General features: G+C 33.7%; 1 protein-coding gene across 2 annotated transcripts in view; it reads right to left on the bottom strand.

Moving 5' to 3' along the window:
- TMEM135 (transmembrane protein 135) overlaps positions 1-17770 on the bottom strand; it is a 253268-nt gene that overhangs the window by 77852 nt on the left and 157646 nt on the right. For both annotated transcript variants that reach the window (XM_026518285.4, XM_048217349.2), the window contains one exon: positions 11889-11935. In XM_026518285.4, coding sequence (XP_026374070.2) covers positions 11889-11935 — 47 coding nt within the window. The remainder of the gene's footprint in view (positions 1-11888; positions 11936-17770) is intronic.

Here is a 17770-nt window from a genome sequence, read left to right on the forward strand (position 1 = left end):
TTTAGGATGATGGGAACACGATAAACAGCCAGCCCTCAGTCACCATCCAGGCCCCACCAGTACAAAGAGGCTTTGTGACTGACAAGAGCATATATAAAAGGGAGGAGACCCACTTTTTTCTTCCTCTAGGGAAGACTATGGCTGAAATTTTAGAACTTAAAAGCTTCTCCCATTTCGACCAGCTCACCTTGCAGGTAAGCACCTACTTGGTTCAGCAGCTCAGTCACACATTAGAGACAGAATTCGTACTGAAAACTGATAATGGTGTAAAAATATTCTTTTACTGTGACTTTCAGCTCAGTGCAGCTGTAAGTAACATACTTCCTCCCCCAGGAAACCCTGTCACTAAACCTGTGCAGCACGGAAAATAAGCCTTCATGAGCGGAGATTTTATTTGACATTTTAAGGATACAGATAGCAATAAATTCAAATATTTCCAATTTTTGCTGTGACTTTTTAAAAGTGTCTAGAATAGATCTTGAAAGAAAAAAATTGATGATACATGATATAAATATTAATATAATTTCCTTCTATACCCTTCCATTCAATTCAATAATTTTCTATGGCAAGGACAGTGATTTTGAAACACCTCCCTCAAAATAAACAAAAACTACAGCAAAATTCTTCTTCAAAATACAATCAATATCAATAATCAACATCAATATATAACCAAATATAATCTATGAAATACATATTTGAAATATAATCAAGTTATAAACTAATAATTTCTTTTGCCAAAGACTATATAATTTAATTTTCATTCAAACCAAATTGGAACGTATTAGCAATAAACTTTCTAGGTATTGAAAGAACATCCTCATGATCAGTCTTTAAATGGCAATCCATGACTTTTTATTTTGATAAGCAAGAATGCATCAGACTTATATTTGAGAATATTTTCATTAAACGCCTGTTTCATGTAAGTAAATTTATCTGATCTTTCATCTTGTTTTCCTCTAATTAATAAGTACTTTTGATATTGTACCATAGCTGCATATATTTCTGAAATTAGTCTTCGTTGGCAAGCCTATAAAACCTTGTTTAAACTGCACTTGTCAAGTGCTACTACCAAGTAAAAAATTTAACATCCTAACTCAGAATTATCAAAAAATAAATTTCAGCACAATGTTGTATTAACAATCTTATATACACTTGCAACTTCTATGGTAGCTTCCTCTTTTGTTTTCCTTCTAATTCCAAAGTGTAGTGTCTCACAACTAAGAGCATGCATATTCTAAACTGCAGTTCTGATAATTCTGGAAAGAGAGCTGACAAGCCCTGCCAGGCACATGCAAGTTCTTCATTCTGTCATCCTCCAAGGGAACACTCCTTCAAATACACATGAGAAAAAGAGAAGTTTCCTGATGTTCTCTTTCAGCGTATGCCTATGTGCCCACAAAAACCAGAAGCATCCCTGAGGGTGCAGGAACCAGAGGGATATTTGATAGTGATATCACAAGAAACACCATGCCTCTGTGCAACAAAGGTTTGTTTCCAGATCAGATTTTTTAATAACATGTTAATTGATATAATTTACATAACATACAACTCACTATTTAAAGTGTAACATTCAGTGATTTTTATAGTCCCAGCCTAGTGTACTCACCATCATAATTACTTTTAGAACATTTTCATCACCATTAAAAAAAATACTCATTGGTAGTCATTCCCCATTCCCTGCAAGTCCCCTAGTCATAAGCAACGCAGATTTACTTTCTATCTCTATGGATTTGCCTATTCTGGACATATCATATAAATGGAATCTTACCCTACGTGATCTTTACAGCTCAGACTTAAATAATAAAAATAGCTAACACTTATTGAGTGTGTACAGTGTGACACATTAATTCTTACAATAATCCCATAAGGTAAGTACTATCACTATTCCCATTTTAAGATGAGAAAGCTGATGCACAAAGAAGCTTAGTAGCTTAGCCAAGATCACAAAACAAGTTAGATGAAGTGAGGATTTGAACATAATGCAGCCTGGCTCCATAGTTCATGCTCTTTACAACTCTGCTACACCAAAGTGCCCCTTACTTACCTTTAAGCGAACTCACACGGTAGAAAACAACAGAAACAGAGTCAGGCTTGAAAAAAATGTAGTGAATTACAGCATTCCTTATAACCAATAAAATAAGCAGTTAACTGCCTCCAATTTGTACATCTGTATCGGCAAAGTCTAAGAACTTTCTGTGATTAGTAATAATTCTCCTTAAACAAGAAGATAGCACACAGAAGAGGATTCCCAGAACTTGAAAGAACAGACGCTTGGAATCATTATTTTGGTCATGTTCAGATTATTAAGAATTATCACCAGTTTCTTTTAGTGAAGAACTGAAGACTGGTATCAGAATCCTTTCTAGTGCTTCTAATAATTTGTTGTGTGCACCTGGTTAAGTGGATGTGAGTATAGATCTAATTCAAGAGCTTGCTGTTTAGACTAATCACAGAAAGTTCTTAGTCTTTTCTAATGCAGATATGCCAAGAAAAGGCATTTCATCATCCAGCAACATGGTATGATCTCATTTGAGAAGTTGGAGAAAGAACATAAAAATATATATGTGGAAGGAGAGGGGAAACAAGGAGGGGGGAAGAAAAGGAGTAAGGAAGGAAGGGAAAAAGGAAGACAGAGGGAAAGAAGGCAGGCAGGTGGAGAGGAAAGCAAAACTGACAGACAATGACATAGCAAACAGCCAATAAGGATATACACAAAGGTGGTAGTTACTCTCTCAAAGATTTTGTTTGGTGGTATTTTTCCACAACAAGCAAAATACATATATATATATATATATATATATATATATATAATAAAAAATCAATATAATCTTAATTTGAAGCTATCTGCCCTCTAATGTGTTTTATAAAATTCTGGCTATTTTTCTATCTCACAAAGTATCAGGTCTCATTACAGAGTAAGTGTTATCATTCTTCTATACTCATCATAATTTCCAAATTTAAAAATCTCTCTAGGCATTATATCATAATTCAACCAAATAAAGCCAAAAGGTAATTCTTAAAAGTATTTCCAAATTTTTTCAAAAACATTATATCTCAAGCCCAAATAAGATGGAGTAAGTTATAATTATGACTATGGTGTATAGATGTGTAAGTCTGCATAGCGGAATCCCTGGTTTTGGCTAATACTATAGATCTTCTATTGTATACAATACGGTGGTATTTGGGTTAAGAATGAATAATAAATTTAATTCAAAGGAGTTTGTAATTTCAGACTTCATTTAAAAGACTCCTATTAAAAGACCTTCCTTTAAGGGAAAGGAAGCTTACATGGAGACAGTAGTTGGCCTATACCTCAGGGTAGCAAGCAGGTCTGCAGGCTAATTTTTGTAATAGACACCTGAAATACTAATGCATTACATTAGAAAGTTGAAAAGTCCTTTCCAGTTGTCTTAGTTTAAGCTATTATAACAAAATACCAGACACTGGATGGCTTATAAACAACAGAAATCTACTTCTCACAGCTCCAGAGGCTGGGAAGTCCAAGACCAACGTGCCAGCCAATTCAGTGTTGAGCGATGCCCACTTCCTCACAGAGAGCCAACTTCTCACTGTAACCTCATATGGCAGAAGGGGCACTGCAGCTCTCTTGAGCCCCTTTTATACCAGCAAATTCTGGGAAAATACTGCCTTTTAACCACACTAAAGATACACAAAAATGAATGTAGATCCTTTCAATACAAATGGCCACTCTAGCAAACGTAACTTAGGCCTCCTCTTAGCCCACTCTTTCTAGCAATTGTTTCCTCTTTCTTATTCCTCCTCTTCTCTATCATTCCCACCTCTACAGGCAAGACATGAAACAGTCAATTGTGTGAAAACAGGGTCAAGTGCACAGCAGCTGTTTGAAAAATGACAGAAAAGTGCTCCAGACACTCAGGAATCACCTATGGCTCTATTTCGTCAAGTTATGATAGAATATGATGCAGTATGATGCCTAAAGAGATCTGGAACTTGGCGGGAAAAGGATTCTCTGTTTGGCTCCATTCTTTTTTTTTTTTTAAGCTTTTATTTTCATTCCGGTTAGTTAATATACAGTGTTACATTACTTTTAGGTGTACATAGAGCGATTCAACAACCCCATACATCACCAGGTGCTCATCACAAGGCACTCCTTAATGCCCATAACCTTGTCTGGTTCCATTCTTTACCCATTTTAACATCTTCAGATTTTTTTTAACCAATTTCCAATGGACAGACTGGCAACTAGTTGAGAGTAAGGCTGGCAACAGAAAGACACAGCCAAATCTTGCTGCTCTGGGAATCTGGGGCCAATACTCTCCTTCCTCCTCACTCTCCTCCCCACCCACCTACCCCCAACCCCCACAGTGCCCATATACCCTATATTTCCAAGTCCCCCTCTTCTCTAGCCCCACTTACTGTGCTGCCCCAACACCCCTCTAGTCAGACGGCATCAGAGTAGGGAACAGGGAGAAGAAAGAAAAAGGAAGACAAGTGAAAGGAAAGCCCCAGGTTAAACCATAATCCCAATCTCTTGGCTCTTTAGTTTGCAGTATTAGCCTGTTTTTGTTTCTTTCTTTTTTTTTTTTTTTTTTAAGATTATTCATTTGAGGTGGGGGGGGAGGAGTGAGAGGGAGAGAGTCTTAAGCAGACACCTCACAGAGCATGAGCCCAATGTGGGGCTCCATCTCATGACCCTGAGAGATCACAACCAGAGCCAAAACCAAGAATCAGATACTTTGCCAACTGAGCCACCCAGGCACCCCTGTTTCATTTTGTTTTTAACCACTCTCTTCCTGAGAGGTCTAATTCTGTTCTTCTATCCCCTCACTTCCTATCTCCTACGCTCTGAGCTCTTGCTCCAACAGGCGACTCTGTGGAGTAGCTCAAGACCTAGACAATTCCAATCCTTCTGCTTTAGCTCTAACATATTGGAAATAAATGTATTTTCCTACAAATATCTTATCGTAAATATTATTTGTTTCTATAGTACCACTGGCACTATACTCCAAGTACATTTTATAGATTCATTTATAGGTTAACTTTAAAGGATTGGATTGTAAACATAAATATCATTTAAAAAATTATTTTTCTCATAGCCATAGGGATACTTTTATGGATGAAAAATTTAAAAAGAAACCAGACAAATAATTTACCAAAGCCACAGAATTAGTAAGTGGTAGAGCCAAAACCTAAAGAGAGGTCTGTTCGAATGCGAGGCACTGAAGACTATACAATTTCTATTATACCACGGAACCTCCAACACATCTATGTTTTTCATTAAGTAAATGAAAATTCTGAAAAGCTAAAAATTTTACTTATAATTATTAGATATTTTAAACTCCATATCATTTATTCAAACATTTACCAGTACTCTTTTACCTAAACCATGTCTAGCAATAATCACCAATGCTAATAAACTATTACTGACATCATCAGGAGAAAAAAAAAAGTACCTACATTATTTCAAGAATTCACCACTAGTGTTATAAATTTATCATATTATTTCTCTTACGAATATTTGATTTGCTGAGACTTCTGTTAAGGTAACAGATTCTTACACCCAAGAGTGATTTCTTGTTGCTCAAAATAGAAATGCTTTATTGCAAAATGCTTTGTTAAAATCTTCTGTGAATTGTCATTTCCAAAATAAAGACATTTTCATTTCTCCTAACTACTTAAGAAGAATTACTTATAAGAATTATTCTTCTGTTAATAAAATAAATACAACTGTAGAACTTGAAACAAATGACTTCTTATTCATGACACAGCTATTACTACTACTAAATTCCAGCTACACTGTATTTTATAGATTCAATAAAAAATAAATACAACTATATAGTGCCAACTCGATTTAGGTGAACAGTGCTAACAGAAGTTAAAATTGTTCTAGGTCAGAAGTGTACATCAGGTTCTTAAAGAAAAAAAAGATAAACATAATTATGGTTTACCCTTTATTTTAACTACAAACTGCCATCTTGATTCACAGAGGTTCCAATATCCAGTGGAATCTCAGAACTACTAGAACAAGCCTACAGGCATATTAATAGTGTAAACTCTTCATTGACTTAGTAACATGTGGATGTCTTCACTTCTTGAGCTTAGACATCAGTAAAAATAAATAAAATATTTACATTTAAAAACCACCCAAAAATGCCATTTTTATTCTTGAAAATAAAACTGCAAAGACAACTGACCACTTCTAATGTGACTGCGTGCCATCAAATCCGTAAAAGGTTGCATTTTAAGTTGATAGTATTTCTCTAAGCAATATTTCTCTTTGCTTTCTACTAAAAATAATAAACATTTATATTAGATATAAAATGTTTGCGCAATTTCTTTATCTAGGCACAGTATCTCAAAGGCTGACAGGCAAAAAGTGAAAACAGATTTGTCACAACTTCCATCCATAGATGGACTACATTCACCACATGGGCAGACTAATTTTCTACCCCCGAGAAAAGAAAGTCAGATTACAGTCATTTGACTTGATAATAAGCTCTGCATTGTCAGAAAAAGTGATTTACAAAATTTTGAACCTATGTTTTCTCACCTTTTCTGCTTGCTTTGAAGATAGCAACAATCCTAATGATCTCTACCTTTTTTGCATAGGACAGATTTTGCATTCTTGGTAAGCTCGCTAGTATAATTGCCAATTATGGAAGTACCTCAATTCACCTGCATATATCTTCTGAGGAATGTTGGTTTCCCAAGCCCATGTCAATTTTTATTAACAAGTTAATTTACCTTTTAAGAACGACAATTTAGGAAGCCAAAGGCTTCAGATTTTTCTATTTACTACCTCTTCTGTATATAGCAGTCCTCTTCCACTTAAACCATATGTTCAAGGCTTTCAAACAGAACTTCAATTTCCTCCTAATCATCTAACATGATCTCTCTCAGACAAACAGAGGTTTAAGAATCAAGCTATCTATGTTGACATTTTGGACTGCATTTTAGACCATTTATCTTCCCTTTCCTAATTCCACAACTTGTTAATCTCTCCTGCTTGTGCAACCTTCTTTTTACTCACTTAAACTTTCCCATAGCCTAGTCTCTCTTGCCTAAAAAAATAAACAACTAAGAAGGAATCCAAAAGAAAACCTTACTCCTGTAACAACTTACCCTTTCTCCTCTCAAACTTCTTGAGTTTATTATACTCATTCTGCTTCCTCAGCTCACACTTTTTTTGCATTTACTAAAAAAAAGGTTGCATTTTGCAACCTTCCTCAAAAAATAATTGACAAAATTAATTGTATATATTTAAAGTGAACATAATGTCACATTTCTCAATCTACTATAACAACAACAAAAATTTCTCTAGCTGGTGACCACTGACCACCAGGTTGCTAGAGCAAATGAACATTTTTAGCCCCTACCTTAATGAATATATTTACAACATTAACAGGAAAGATAATGCCCTCATTCTTGAAATCCTCCATTTTAATTAACTTTCTTTCCTAGTTTACAGATAATAATCACTACTCATAACTCTACTTCTGCTAAAGTAATAATCACTGAGCTAGGTGCTCACCTGTATTAGCTCAGTATTTTTTCACACTGCTGTCATTACTCATTAGTGGTTCAAAGCAGCTTTTTAAATAATTAGAATAAAAAATATCCAAATGTATTCCATTTAGTAAAGTTAAGTATTATTCTGGAAAATTAATGTGTGTGTGTATTCACAATATAAAATATAGTCCTTATTTTGGGTCATATTAAAAAGTTTGAAAGAAACTGTGTCTAATTTAATCACCAGAACCTGACCTATGAGGTCCACATAATAACTTCTACTTTTTAATAAAGAAAAAACTGAGCATACAGAAGTTGTACAATTTGTACCCAACCAGCTGGTGTGACAATCAAGCATAGCCTCTATTTATCTCCTAATCTCCAAATACCCAAGTGATATTTATATCTTTTAATGTGAATGTCTTAAATGCACTTCAAGCTCAGTATTTGCAAAACCTGTAACCAATTTCCACACATTTTCTAATTTGCTAATTTCCAGTGTTTCTCTCTTCTTCATCCAAGCATCAATCCTGATATCTCAGATAGATCCACTCTTTACTATGTCATTACCATTCAGTCATACCCCCACCATTTCCTTCCAGGATAACTGCAACAGTATCCTCCCATTACCTGCCATTCTGCCCCCTCTAAACCTCCAATTCACTCTGCTTTGCTGGAAGAAATCTCTTCAAAATACAAATCTCATTATTTAGGGCAAACTCTCCTAATCCTGAAGTAAAACTTTTAAAGTTCAAATGCCATATATAATTTTCTAGACTCGATTTTTGTGTAGTTCTAGGCAGTACTTTGAAAAAATAGAACCTAACTGATATTTAAAGGACTTTTGTTAAAATCAATAATGGTCAAAAGACCCAGATCAAAAGTTATTTACTTGCCCTTAAAGTTACTTCAAAGATACTAGGTTACGTTTACATTAGGAGATTCGAGGACAATCACAAACATCTTTCACTCAAAAATGCAGATAGCCAATAAATAATTCATTTCATTTTCTTAAAAACAAAATACATTCATTATCTTGAGACTAATGAAACAGTTTATTATTTGTACCTTCACAGAGAGTTGACTAGAATTCATCAATGGCAGGCATCAGTACTGTTTCTAAATAATGTTTTAAACACAACAACAACCAACTTTAATTTGCACTGGATTCTAAATAAAAACGCAATGTTTTTCAATGTTTATAGCAGATTAAGATATGTCTCCTGTGAATCAGTCATACACAGTCCATAGATTATCTGCTATGACAACAAGTCTGAGCCTTTCAATCTACATGTTTAAACAAACTGTTGGATTTGTTGCTGCCTTTGCAAAGGCAGGTGGAAAGAATTTCCAGCTAGGTACTCACCAGGATGGGATCAAAGTTGTCATGATATGCTTTATGACACTATTTTAAATTAAATTATTAAAGAAAAGTGAAGCTGAATTATTTCACTTTTCTAAACTATGTGCTCTCCATACACAGATACCTAATATTGAAAATAAAACCAATAAATAAATTGCTTAAAAGCGTAGCATGTTTGTTTTTTGTGAGCAGGATTATGTGTAATACTTTTGGCATGCTGTTTGTGGTGTTGTTGATTCTTTCCTTTGCCTTTCGGTTAAAAAAAAAAAGAGTTAATGGTTCAAAAGAAACTAATTTCTTCTCTCCACATGACTGTTGGAAAGATTCTAATCAAGCCTAAATCAACAACTATAATAAATGCCTGACTTAAAAAAAACAGGTTGCTTTAGCCGTTAAGTACACATTTGGAAGTTTTAAAAAAAATGTGCTTTAAAGGTATGCATGAGAAAAAAAATATTCTACCAAATTTTCAACCATGACTTCTGCTTCATAGTGACAGACATGCTCTAAGATAAAGTTATGACAACAACATACAAAATAATAACATGATTGAACAATGGAAGCAGAATCATTATGAAGAATGCCCACTGGGGGCTGTACAGAAAGACTTCTTCCAAAATATCTTCAAAACATTGTACCCCAGTTCCTAACAGAATCCACAGCATATGTTGGTATCAAGAGACACCTGGATGGATGGATGGCCAGCTGGCTAAGAACTAGAACTCTCTTCACATATTACCCTTCGTCAACCCAAGCCTCTGAAGTTTTCTCAGGATTCTATCTGACTGTAAGCCTTATTTCTGGTGCACAGATTGAAAATCAAGATCACCATGTATGAAAAAATGCATGTGAAAAGAAAACTGTACCTATTAAAAATAACAAAAGAACTACTCAAAAGTAAGATGTTTTCATTACGTATTTTAATAGCCATCATTTTAATACTAAGAACACTGCATTACTTTTTAAGTAAATTCATACTAAAACCATCACATCCTACATGTCACTTTTAGAAAATACTATGGAACTACTTCCTCAAGTTCCTTCTCTAAATAAATAAAATTGGCACATTTTCTCTCTATTGAAGGAGGGTTTCATTTCCCTTTTTCGCACTTAAATAAAAACACAAGTTGATTAATTTCTAACATAAAATGATTCCCTTCTCTTCTCAGAGGAAATTTCTATAAATGGAAACCTACGAACAATATCATTTGATATTTATTTATCTAATTTTAAGCAATTAGAATTAAAATTGTTAATAAACGGAAAAAATGTGACCTCAAACATTTGTATATAAAACTGAGTTTTAAGAACAAAATAATTTAATGCAATTAGACTCCCTAACTGCTATATACAATGTTGTTTGTTCATTCCAAACACACGCTGGAGTTCAGACAAACATGTAACATTGTTTTGTTTGATTGTAGTACTTTATAAATGGTTTTATTTTACCATTTGCCAAACCCCTTTTGTTGAGTTATTCAAACTAACTTCTGCCAAGAACACTAGGAATTTGGTGATAGTGCTTCTTTTAGGAGAAAACAACCCCTTTCCTCAGAAAACTGAAAATGTTTATCTTGGCACTAAAACCTTGTATTGAGCCTTCTGGAAAGTATTTTAAATTGTTGTTTTTAACCTAGACTTTGTGACTGAAACAGGAAAAGGTTTCATAGCTCTACACCAAAATACATATTTATAGGGCTGATTTTCTTTCTACACCAAAAATACTACGTTGATGGCAGCAGTTTTCAAAGTACGATTTCTGAGGACGAACCTAAAACTTGGACATTATCACTATACTCAACATACAATTTGTTTTTTAAACCTCAAAAACTGACGACTAAGAAATGCTAACTGTTGATCAAATACACTGTCTTTAAGTGTCATACTGGAAGGATTGTTGCATTTAACTATCTGCTTTTAGGAATTTTCACAAAAAGAAAATTTACTAGATACTTTATTTTCCTCCTGTGTATGTCAACAGAAGATAGGTTTCTAAGTTTTTCTCTTTTTTATATTTTCCTCACTAGGTATGCTTTACCCTCAGACTAGATGGACGTAAAGATTAACGACATGAACTTTTACAATATTGTCTTATAATAATGTATCTAAATACAATACGCAATTTTTGAAAACTGATGGAACAATATAGTCATTGTCCCTAACTCTTCTACCTCACCCTTAAATTGTTAAAATATAAGAAAGACACCACACGGTAGCTCAAACAATTTCACAAAGACCCCCAGAGAGCTGTGATGATTTTTCAGTCACTAATAACTGGCAAAAAATATTATGCACCCATTACCAATACTTTGCAAATTAAGATCTCTCTACCTTGAAATTTGATCCATTTTTCCCTTCTAATGGCCTGGCTGTCCTTTTACAAGAATAACAGCAGAATAAAGCAACAGCTTTAAATGTGCATGTAAAATTTCTGATAAAGTCATAAGTTAAAATCATACCATTGTGCTTATCAAATATTTATTAGGATGTTCTGGCAGGAAATTACTTGTTTTAAAATTTCAGTATGGTTGAATTGTCTGATTTAGGTAAAAAGAAAAAATAAGTATATCCACCAATTATATCTTATTAAAATCTACAACTGCTTTTGTCAATCAAGTACAAATTTTAATTTAAAAGTTTGGTCCTTCCTGCTGTGATTGAATTCTGCCTATATCCAGAAAAAATCAAGAAAAAGTCTATTCAGATACCAGATACCTAAAATCAGGTCCACAAAAGAACAAAAATTCACTTATCAGTATTTGAGACTATTAATTTTTATATTCAGCTTTCCAAGATGAACCTGAAAGTAGAATAATATGAAAAAAAAAATCTTCTTTCCCTCTCTCTATTCTACTAAGATGCAGTGATTTATCTCTAACCACTCTAGGGAAAAAACACAAAAAGAAAAACAAAACCTCATGCCACTTGTGAGAAATAATTATTTAGGGAACAACTTTAGTTACATGGCTGATTTTAAAAAACCACAAAGGAACACTATTTTTTCTATTAAAATAAATAGGTATAAAGGACATACCTGAAAAAGAACATGTACATGGCAGCTGTGATGCAGAACAAAAGAACCTACAACAAGGAGAAAATATATTACTTGCAAAAGAACACTGACATCATTTGTGTCTTTCTTTTTAAATTTTAATCCCAGTATAGTTCCCATACAGTGTGATATTAGGTTCAGGTGTACAATACAGTGATTCAGCAATTCTATACAACACCCGGTGCTCATCACAGCAAATGCCCTCCTTAATCCCCTTCACCTATTTCACCCATCCCCCCACCCACCTCCCCTCTGGTAACCCTCAGCTTGTTCTCTATAGTTAAGAGTCTGTTTCTTGGTTTGTCTCTCCTCTCTCTTTTTTTTTCCTTTATTTGTTTTGTTTCTGAAATCCAACATGTGACTGAAATTATATGGTATTTGTCTTTCTCTGACTTATTTTGCTCAGCATTATACTCTCTAGCTCCATCCACGTCATTGCATCATTTGTGTCTTATAAAAGCAAAATACCCACTGTTAAATCTTGTGCCTGAAACAATTTAAAGACGTGCAAAACTAGTCACACATATGTCACATTCTCTACCTTTCAAATAAGCCATATTAAGGCAATGAGTGTGTATACACACATGTATAAATAAAATTACATACATTATACATTATATATATACAATATGTATATATATTACCATATGTATATATGTATATAGACTGGGTAGAAGGGTAACATGGTTCAAAAAGGAACAACCAATTTTTTAAACAATCTCTAAAAATGCCTAAAAAAACAAGTAACTTAAGAACAAAGAAAATGGCTTTTATATAATGAAGTCAGCAAATAAATCATAAGCATATTAACTGTTATACCAAGATGACCAGATTTTTTTAAAACATAAAATACAGTTCATTTATCAACCAATTCTAACCAATAAGAAAAACTCCTAAAAAATATAATCGCCTTTTGTGGGATATGGACTAACTATTTAAAAAATTCCTCTAAAAACAGGCATCTGAACACAGTCAACCTAACTTTAAAAGCTCCCCTCAAATATATCACACTAAACACAACAAAATAAGGTGTATGTGGAGGGGCACCTGAGTGGCTCAGTCAGTTAAGCATCTGACTTGATTTTGGCTCAGTCTTGATCTCAGGGTTGTAAGATCAAGCCCTACATCCAGCTCCACACTGGGTATGGAGCCCACTTAAGATTCTCTCTCTTTTCCTCTCCCTCTGCCCTTTTCCCCCTACTCTCTCTCTCTTAAAGAAAAAAGAAAAAATAGAAAAAGAAAAAAAAAGTGTATATAGAAAGAATCCAAGTCCTGACCAAAAGCTTAGTTGTGCCAGCAAAGTGGATCTCCATAAGTAGTTCTAAACTGCTGAAAAACAAGTTGTAAAATGTGTTCCTATGTTAACAACAGTGTAAACTAAACATGACTGTCAATGGCTTCACATCATAGACAAACGACAAATGAACAATCTTTAACTGTAAAAGGCTGACCACAAAGTACACCAAAACGAATAGAGCGCAAAATAGTGTTTTGCTACTTCCAACACAAATAATTCTAGTCACCTTAAGGAAAGTCTAATAGTTTTGCTATTACAAATTAAGCTTGATGGGTTTGCCGCCTTGGCTTAAGATAAGCACTATAAACATGGCTTAGAAATCTATAAACCTACAAACCAAAAGAAAATAAGTATCAATTACTGCAAAACAAATATTTTTATTATTTATTATACAGAAAATATATAAAATCTTTTTCCATATGTAAAGTATATAAAATCTCTCTAATAAACACACACACATAATCTTCTGTCCTCCTTGCTCCTTCCTTTCGTCTCTCCTTTCAATTACCTTTAAAAATACCCTATCAATGATGTGTAAGGTTCATATCACTGTTTTTGACAACATAACTTAAAGCATATCGAATATATTTCAATTATTGATTAACCAATTAAAATTAAAGTTCAAGTGAGATTGTTCACTGGTTCTAATTTGCCAGCCAATGACCCAGATATGAACCTCAATTTGTATTTCCCTATTATTCTATATCCTTTGGGCAAACCCATCCTTCCTAGATGTTCACTGTCTTATTCCTTCCCAGACTAGTCATTTTCCCCTTTGCAGACCTACTCACAAACCTCTCTAGAAGTGTCCCACAAATCTTTCCCACACCCTCTAACTTCTCTTGAGGAAAATTTCCTTAGTCTCTTTCCCTCGAAATGTTGCTATGCTCTATCCTAATATGCTAAACCTATAGGTACTCATGTAAAACTAACATTTATCTCTGCAAATAATACATCTGAAACTGGGAAGAAGTACAATGTTTAAGATCTCAATCTTTGGAGTATGGCAGATCTGGGTTTGAATCTAGTTGTATGTGACTTTCAAAGCTTTATTTAATTTCCCAAAGCCTTAGATCCCTCGTCTGTAATGTGAGAATTTCATCTCACTTGGAACTGCTGGGAAGATTCAATGAGATGATGATTGTTAGGCATTCAGCAAACTGTTTTAATTTTGCTTTGTTATTTATAGAAGTGATCTAGATACAAAAAACGTAACCTAGACAAGTCTGAAAGTATCTATTAAATAGGCAGACTTTTCAAAATCTCTCAAATCACCAATATTTGGAGTTCACTTTGTTTTATACAGTAGAGATTCAAGAGACAAAAATCTGTACAAGTGGGGAGGGGAGAGAATCCAAAGGATATTAATGTACCATTGATCAATGCATTTAACAGTTATTTACTGAACGCCTATTATGTGCCAGGCACTGTTCTACAACTTACAGCAGTACAGAAAACAGATAAAGTCCTTAACCTAATAAAAGTTACCTTTTAGTTAGGTAAAAGAAGATATGAAAGAAAAAGATAGTGATAGCAGTTTTGGAGAAAAACAAAGCAGGATAAGGAAATAAGTGCAGGAGAACAGGGGTTATTGTTTTATACAAAGTGGTCAAGGATGCAGAGACTTGGTATAGACACTGAGGAAATGAGAGATAAGTGAGGGGACTATATCAATAGAACCATTGGAAACGTTCTGATTTTTATTATGAAAGGCATTCAGTATTATGTTAATTAAAGATGCTAAAGAGGGGTGCCTGGGTGGCTCAGATGGTTGAGTGTCTGCCTTCGGCTCAGGTCATGATCTTCAGGATCCTGGGATCGAGCCCCACATCAGGTTCCCTGCTCAGCGGGAAGCCTGCTTCTCCCTCTCCCTCTACTGTTCCCCCTGTTCTCCCTGCTTGTGCTCTCTCGCTCGCTCTGTCAAATAAACAAATAAAATCTTTAAAAAAATAAAGATTCTAAAGAAAGGACTGAAATTTGAGTAACATAGTGTTTCAAATTTTTAAAATTAATTGTGCTAATTTATTAAACATCCTTTCAAAAAGAATGGTTTTTCAAATTAATGTAAATCTGTAGTTGAATAAAGAATATTTTCTCTATGTTTCAAATTACAGAATTTTAAAGCTAAAAAGAACTTAGATGGACCTCTATTTTTTCTTATCAGGAAACTAATCTGCTGAGAAGGTAGGTGATACATCCATGCTTACCCCACTAGTTGGATCTTGCATTTCCTTCACTAAACAAATATTGGTCAAATGAGCTCCTCTATAGTTGCTCTATACAGAGAATACTTAAATACGATTTTGATCCTCAAGGAGCTTACAGATACTGCTCCACAGCCCAGTTCTGTAGCTTCTACTCACATGTGGCTAAATTTTTAATAGGTTTATTGATGTAAAATTAACATATTTAAAATATATAATTTTGTAGGTCTTTACATAGGTATATACCTATAAAACCATCATCATCATCAAGATAACAAACACATCCATCACACCCAAAAAATTCTTAATAGCATTCCCTTATTTTCATCTTCATATCTGTAGAATCTGTAGTGATGTCACCTCTCTTATTCCCAAAATTAGTAGTTTGTATCTTATTTTCTAAATCAGTCTTAGTATAGATATATTAACTGAATTGATTTTAGCGAAGAACAAACTTCTGGTTTCATTAATTTTCTCTTATCATTTTTCTGTTTTCTATTTCATTGATTTCAATTTGCTCTTAATATTAGTTCCTTTTTCAGTTTGTTTTGCATTTCATTTGCTTTTGTTTTCCTATTTTCTTAAAGACAGAAATTTAGGCCATTGATCTATATTTTTTTCTTTTTTAATATAGGTATATAATGCTATTAATACCTTCCTAAGATCTGCTGTACCTATATCCTGATAATTTTGATAAGTTGGTTATTCATTTTTATTCATTCAAAATACTTTCTAGTTTTGTTTTGCTTATTCTGTGATCCATGACTTAGTTAGAAATATGTTACTTAGTTTCCAAATATTTGGGGATTTTAAGCAATCTTTCTGTTACTGACTTCTTATTTGATTCCACTATGGTCAAAAAATACTTTATATGACTTGATTATTTCTAAATTTATCAGGACTTATTTTATGTCCCAGAACATATCAGAATATGTTCCATACATTTGGTGAATACCCATATGTATTTTTTTTTAAGTAATCTGTACACTCAACATGGGGCTCAAACTCACAATGCTGAGATCAAGAGTTGCATGCTCCTCAGACTGAGCCAGCCAGGAACCCCCACCCCAATGTGCATTTTAAAAGAATGTGCATTCTACTGTTGCTGGGAGAGGTATCTGTAAGTATCAATTAGGTCAAGTTGGTTGACAGGGTTGTTCAAATCTTCTGTATCCCTAATTATTTATCTACTTATTCAATCAATTATTGAGAGAAGTTATCAAAATATCCTGCTATAATTGTGGAATTGTCTCCACAATCTCTCCTTGCAGTTCTATCAGTTTTTCCTTAGGTATTTTGAAGCTCCAATTTTAGGAACATAAACATTTCGAATTATGTCCACTTTATCATGATGAAATTACCTTCATTACCTCTGGTAATATCCTTTGCTCTGAAATCTATTTTGTCTCATAATAACTCCAGATCTCTTTTGATTCTATTAGTTACCCATTCTTTTACTTTTAACTGATTGGGTCTTTACATTAGAAGTTCATTGTGTATAGGTATCTGTTGTTTCTTGTTTTTTATTCTATCTGAAAATCTCCATCTCTTCATTGGCATTGAGTGCTCATATTTAGCATGACTACTGGTAAGTTCAAAATTAAATCTATCATCTTGGTACTTATTTTTCTATTGTTTCTCATTTGTGTCCTTTTTCTGCCTTTTCTAGGTTAACTGTTTTTTATGATTTCATTTTCTCTCTTTTGTTGGTTTATTTTAGTGTTTGTTTTAGGGTTTATAGTACAGATCTTTAAACTGATGCAGTCTCCATTCAAGGGATTTTATACCACTTTATATACATTATACTTACAATAGGATACTTCCATTCCTCCTCTTCTGCCCTTTGTGCTACCGTTGTCAGCTATCGCACTATAACCTATATTATAAAATGACTACATTTTAACATTTTTTCTTTAAAAAGGTAGATCTAAAATAATTTCCTTTGTTTTGAAAGATTTTTGCAGGGTGTACATTTCTAGGTTGGTGGATCATTTTATTTCAGTAGTTAACATCAACAAATGTCACTCCAATATCTTCTTACAATTTGATTATGATGTGCCTTGGAGTAGTCTTCTTCACGTTTCTTCTACTACAGCTTTATTAAATTTCTTGGAATTATGGGTCTACAATTTTCAACAAATCTGAAAATTTTTTCAGCCATAATGACATCATTTTTTTTCTTTCCCCCTTTTCTTTTTTAGGAAATCAAATTAATGTACAGTAGGTCACCTGAAGTTGTTCCACAACTAATGTTCTCTTTACTTTGTTTAAAAAAAAATTCTCTTTACTCTCTGTGTTTTATTTTCGGTTGTTTCTATTGCTGTATCTTCAAGTTCCTAATATTTTCTTCTGCAATGTGTGTT

The sequence above is a fragment of the Ursus arctos genome, unplaced genomic scaffold, assembly GCF_023065955.2.
Source record: "Ursus arctos isolate Adak ecotype North America unplaced genomic scaffold, UrsArc2.0 scaffold_22, whole genome shotgun sequence".
In the NCBI taxonomy this organism is placed as follows: Eukaryota; Metazoa; Chordata; class Mammalia; order Carnivora; family Ursidae; genus Ursus; species Ursus arctos.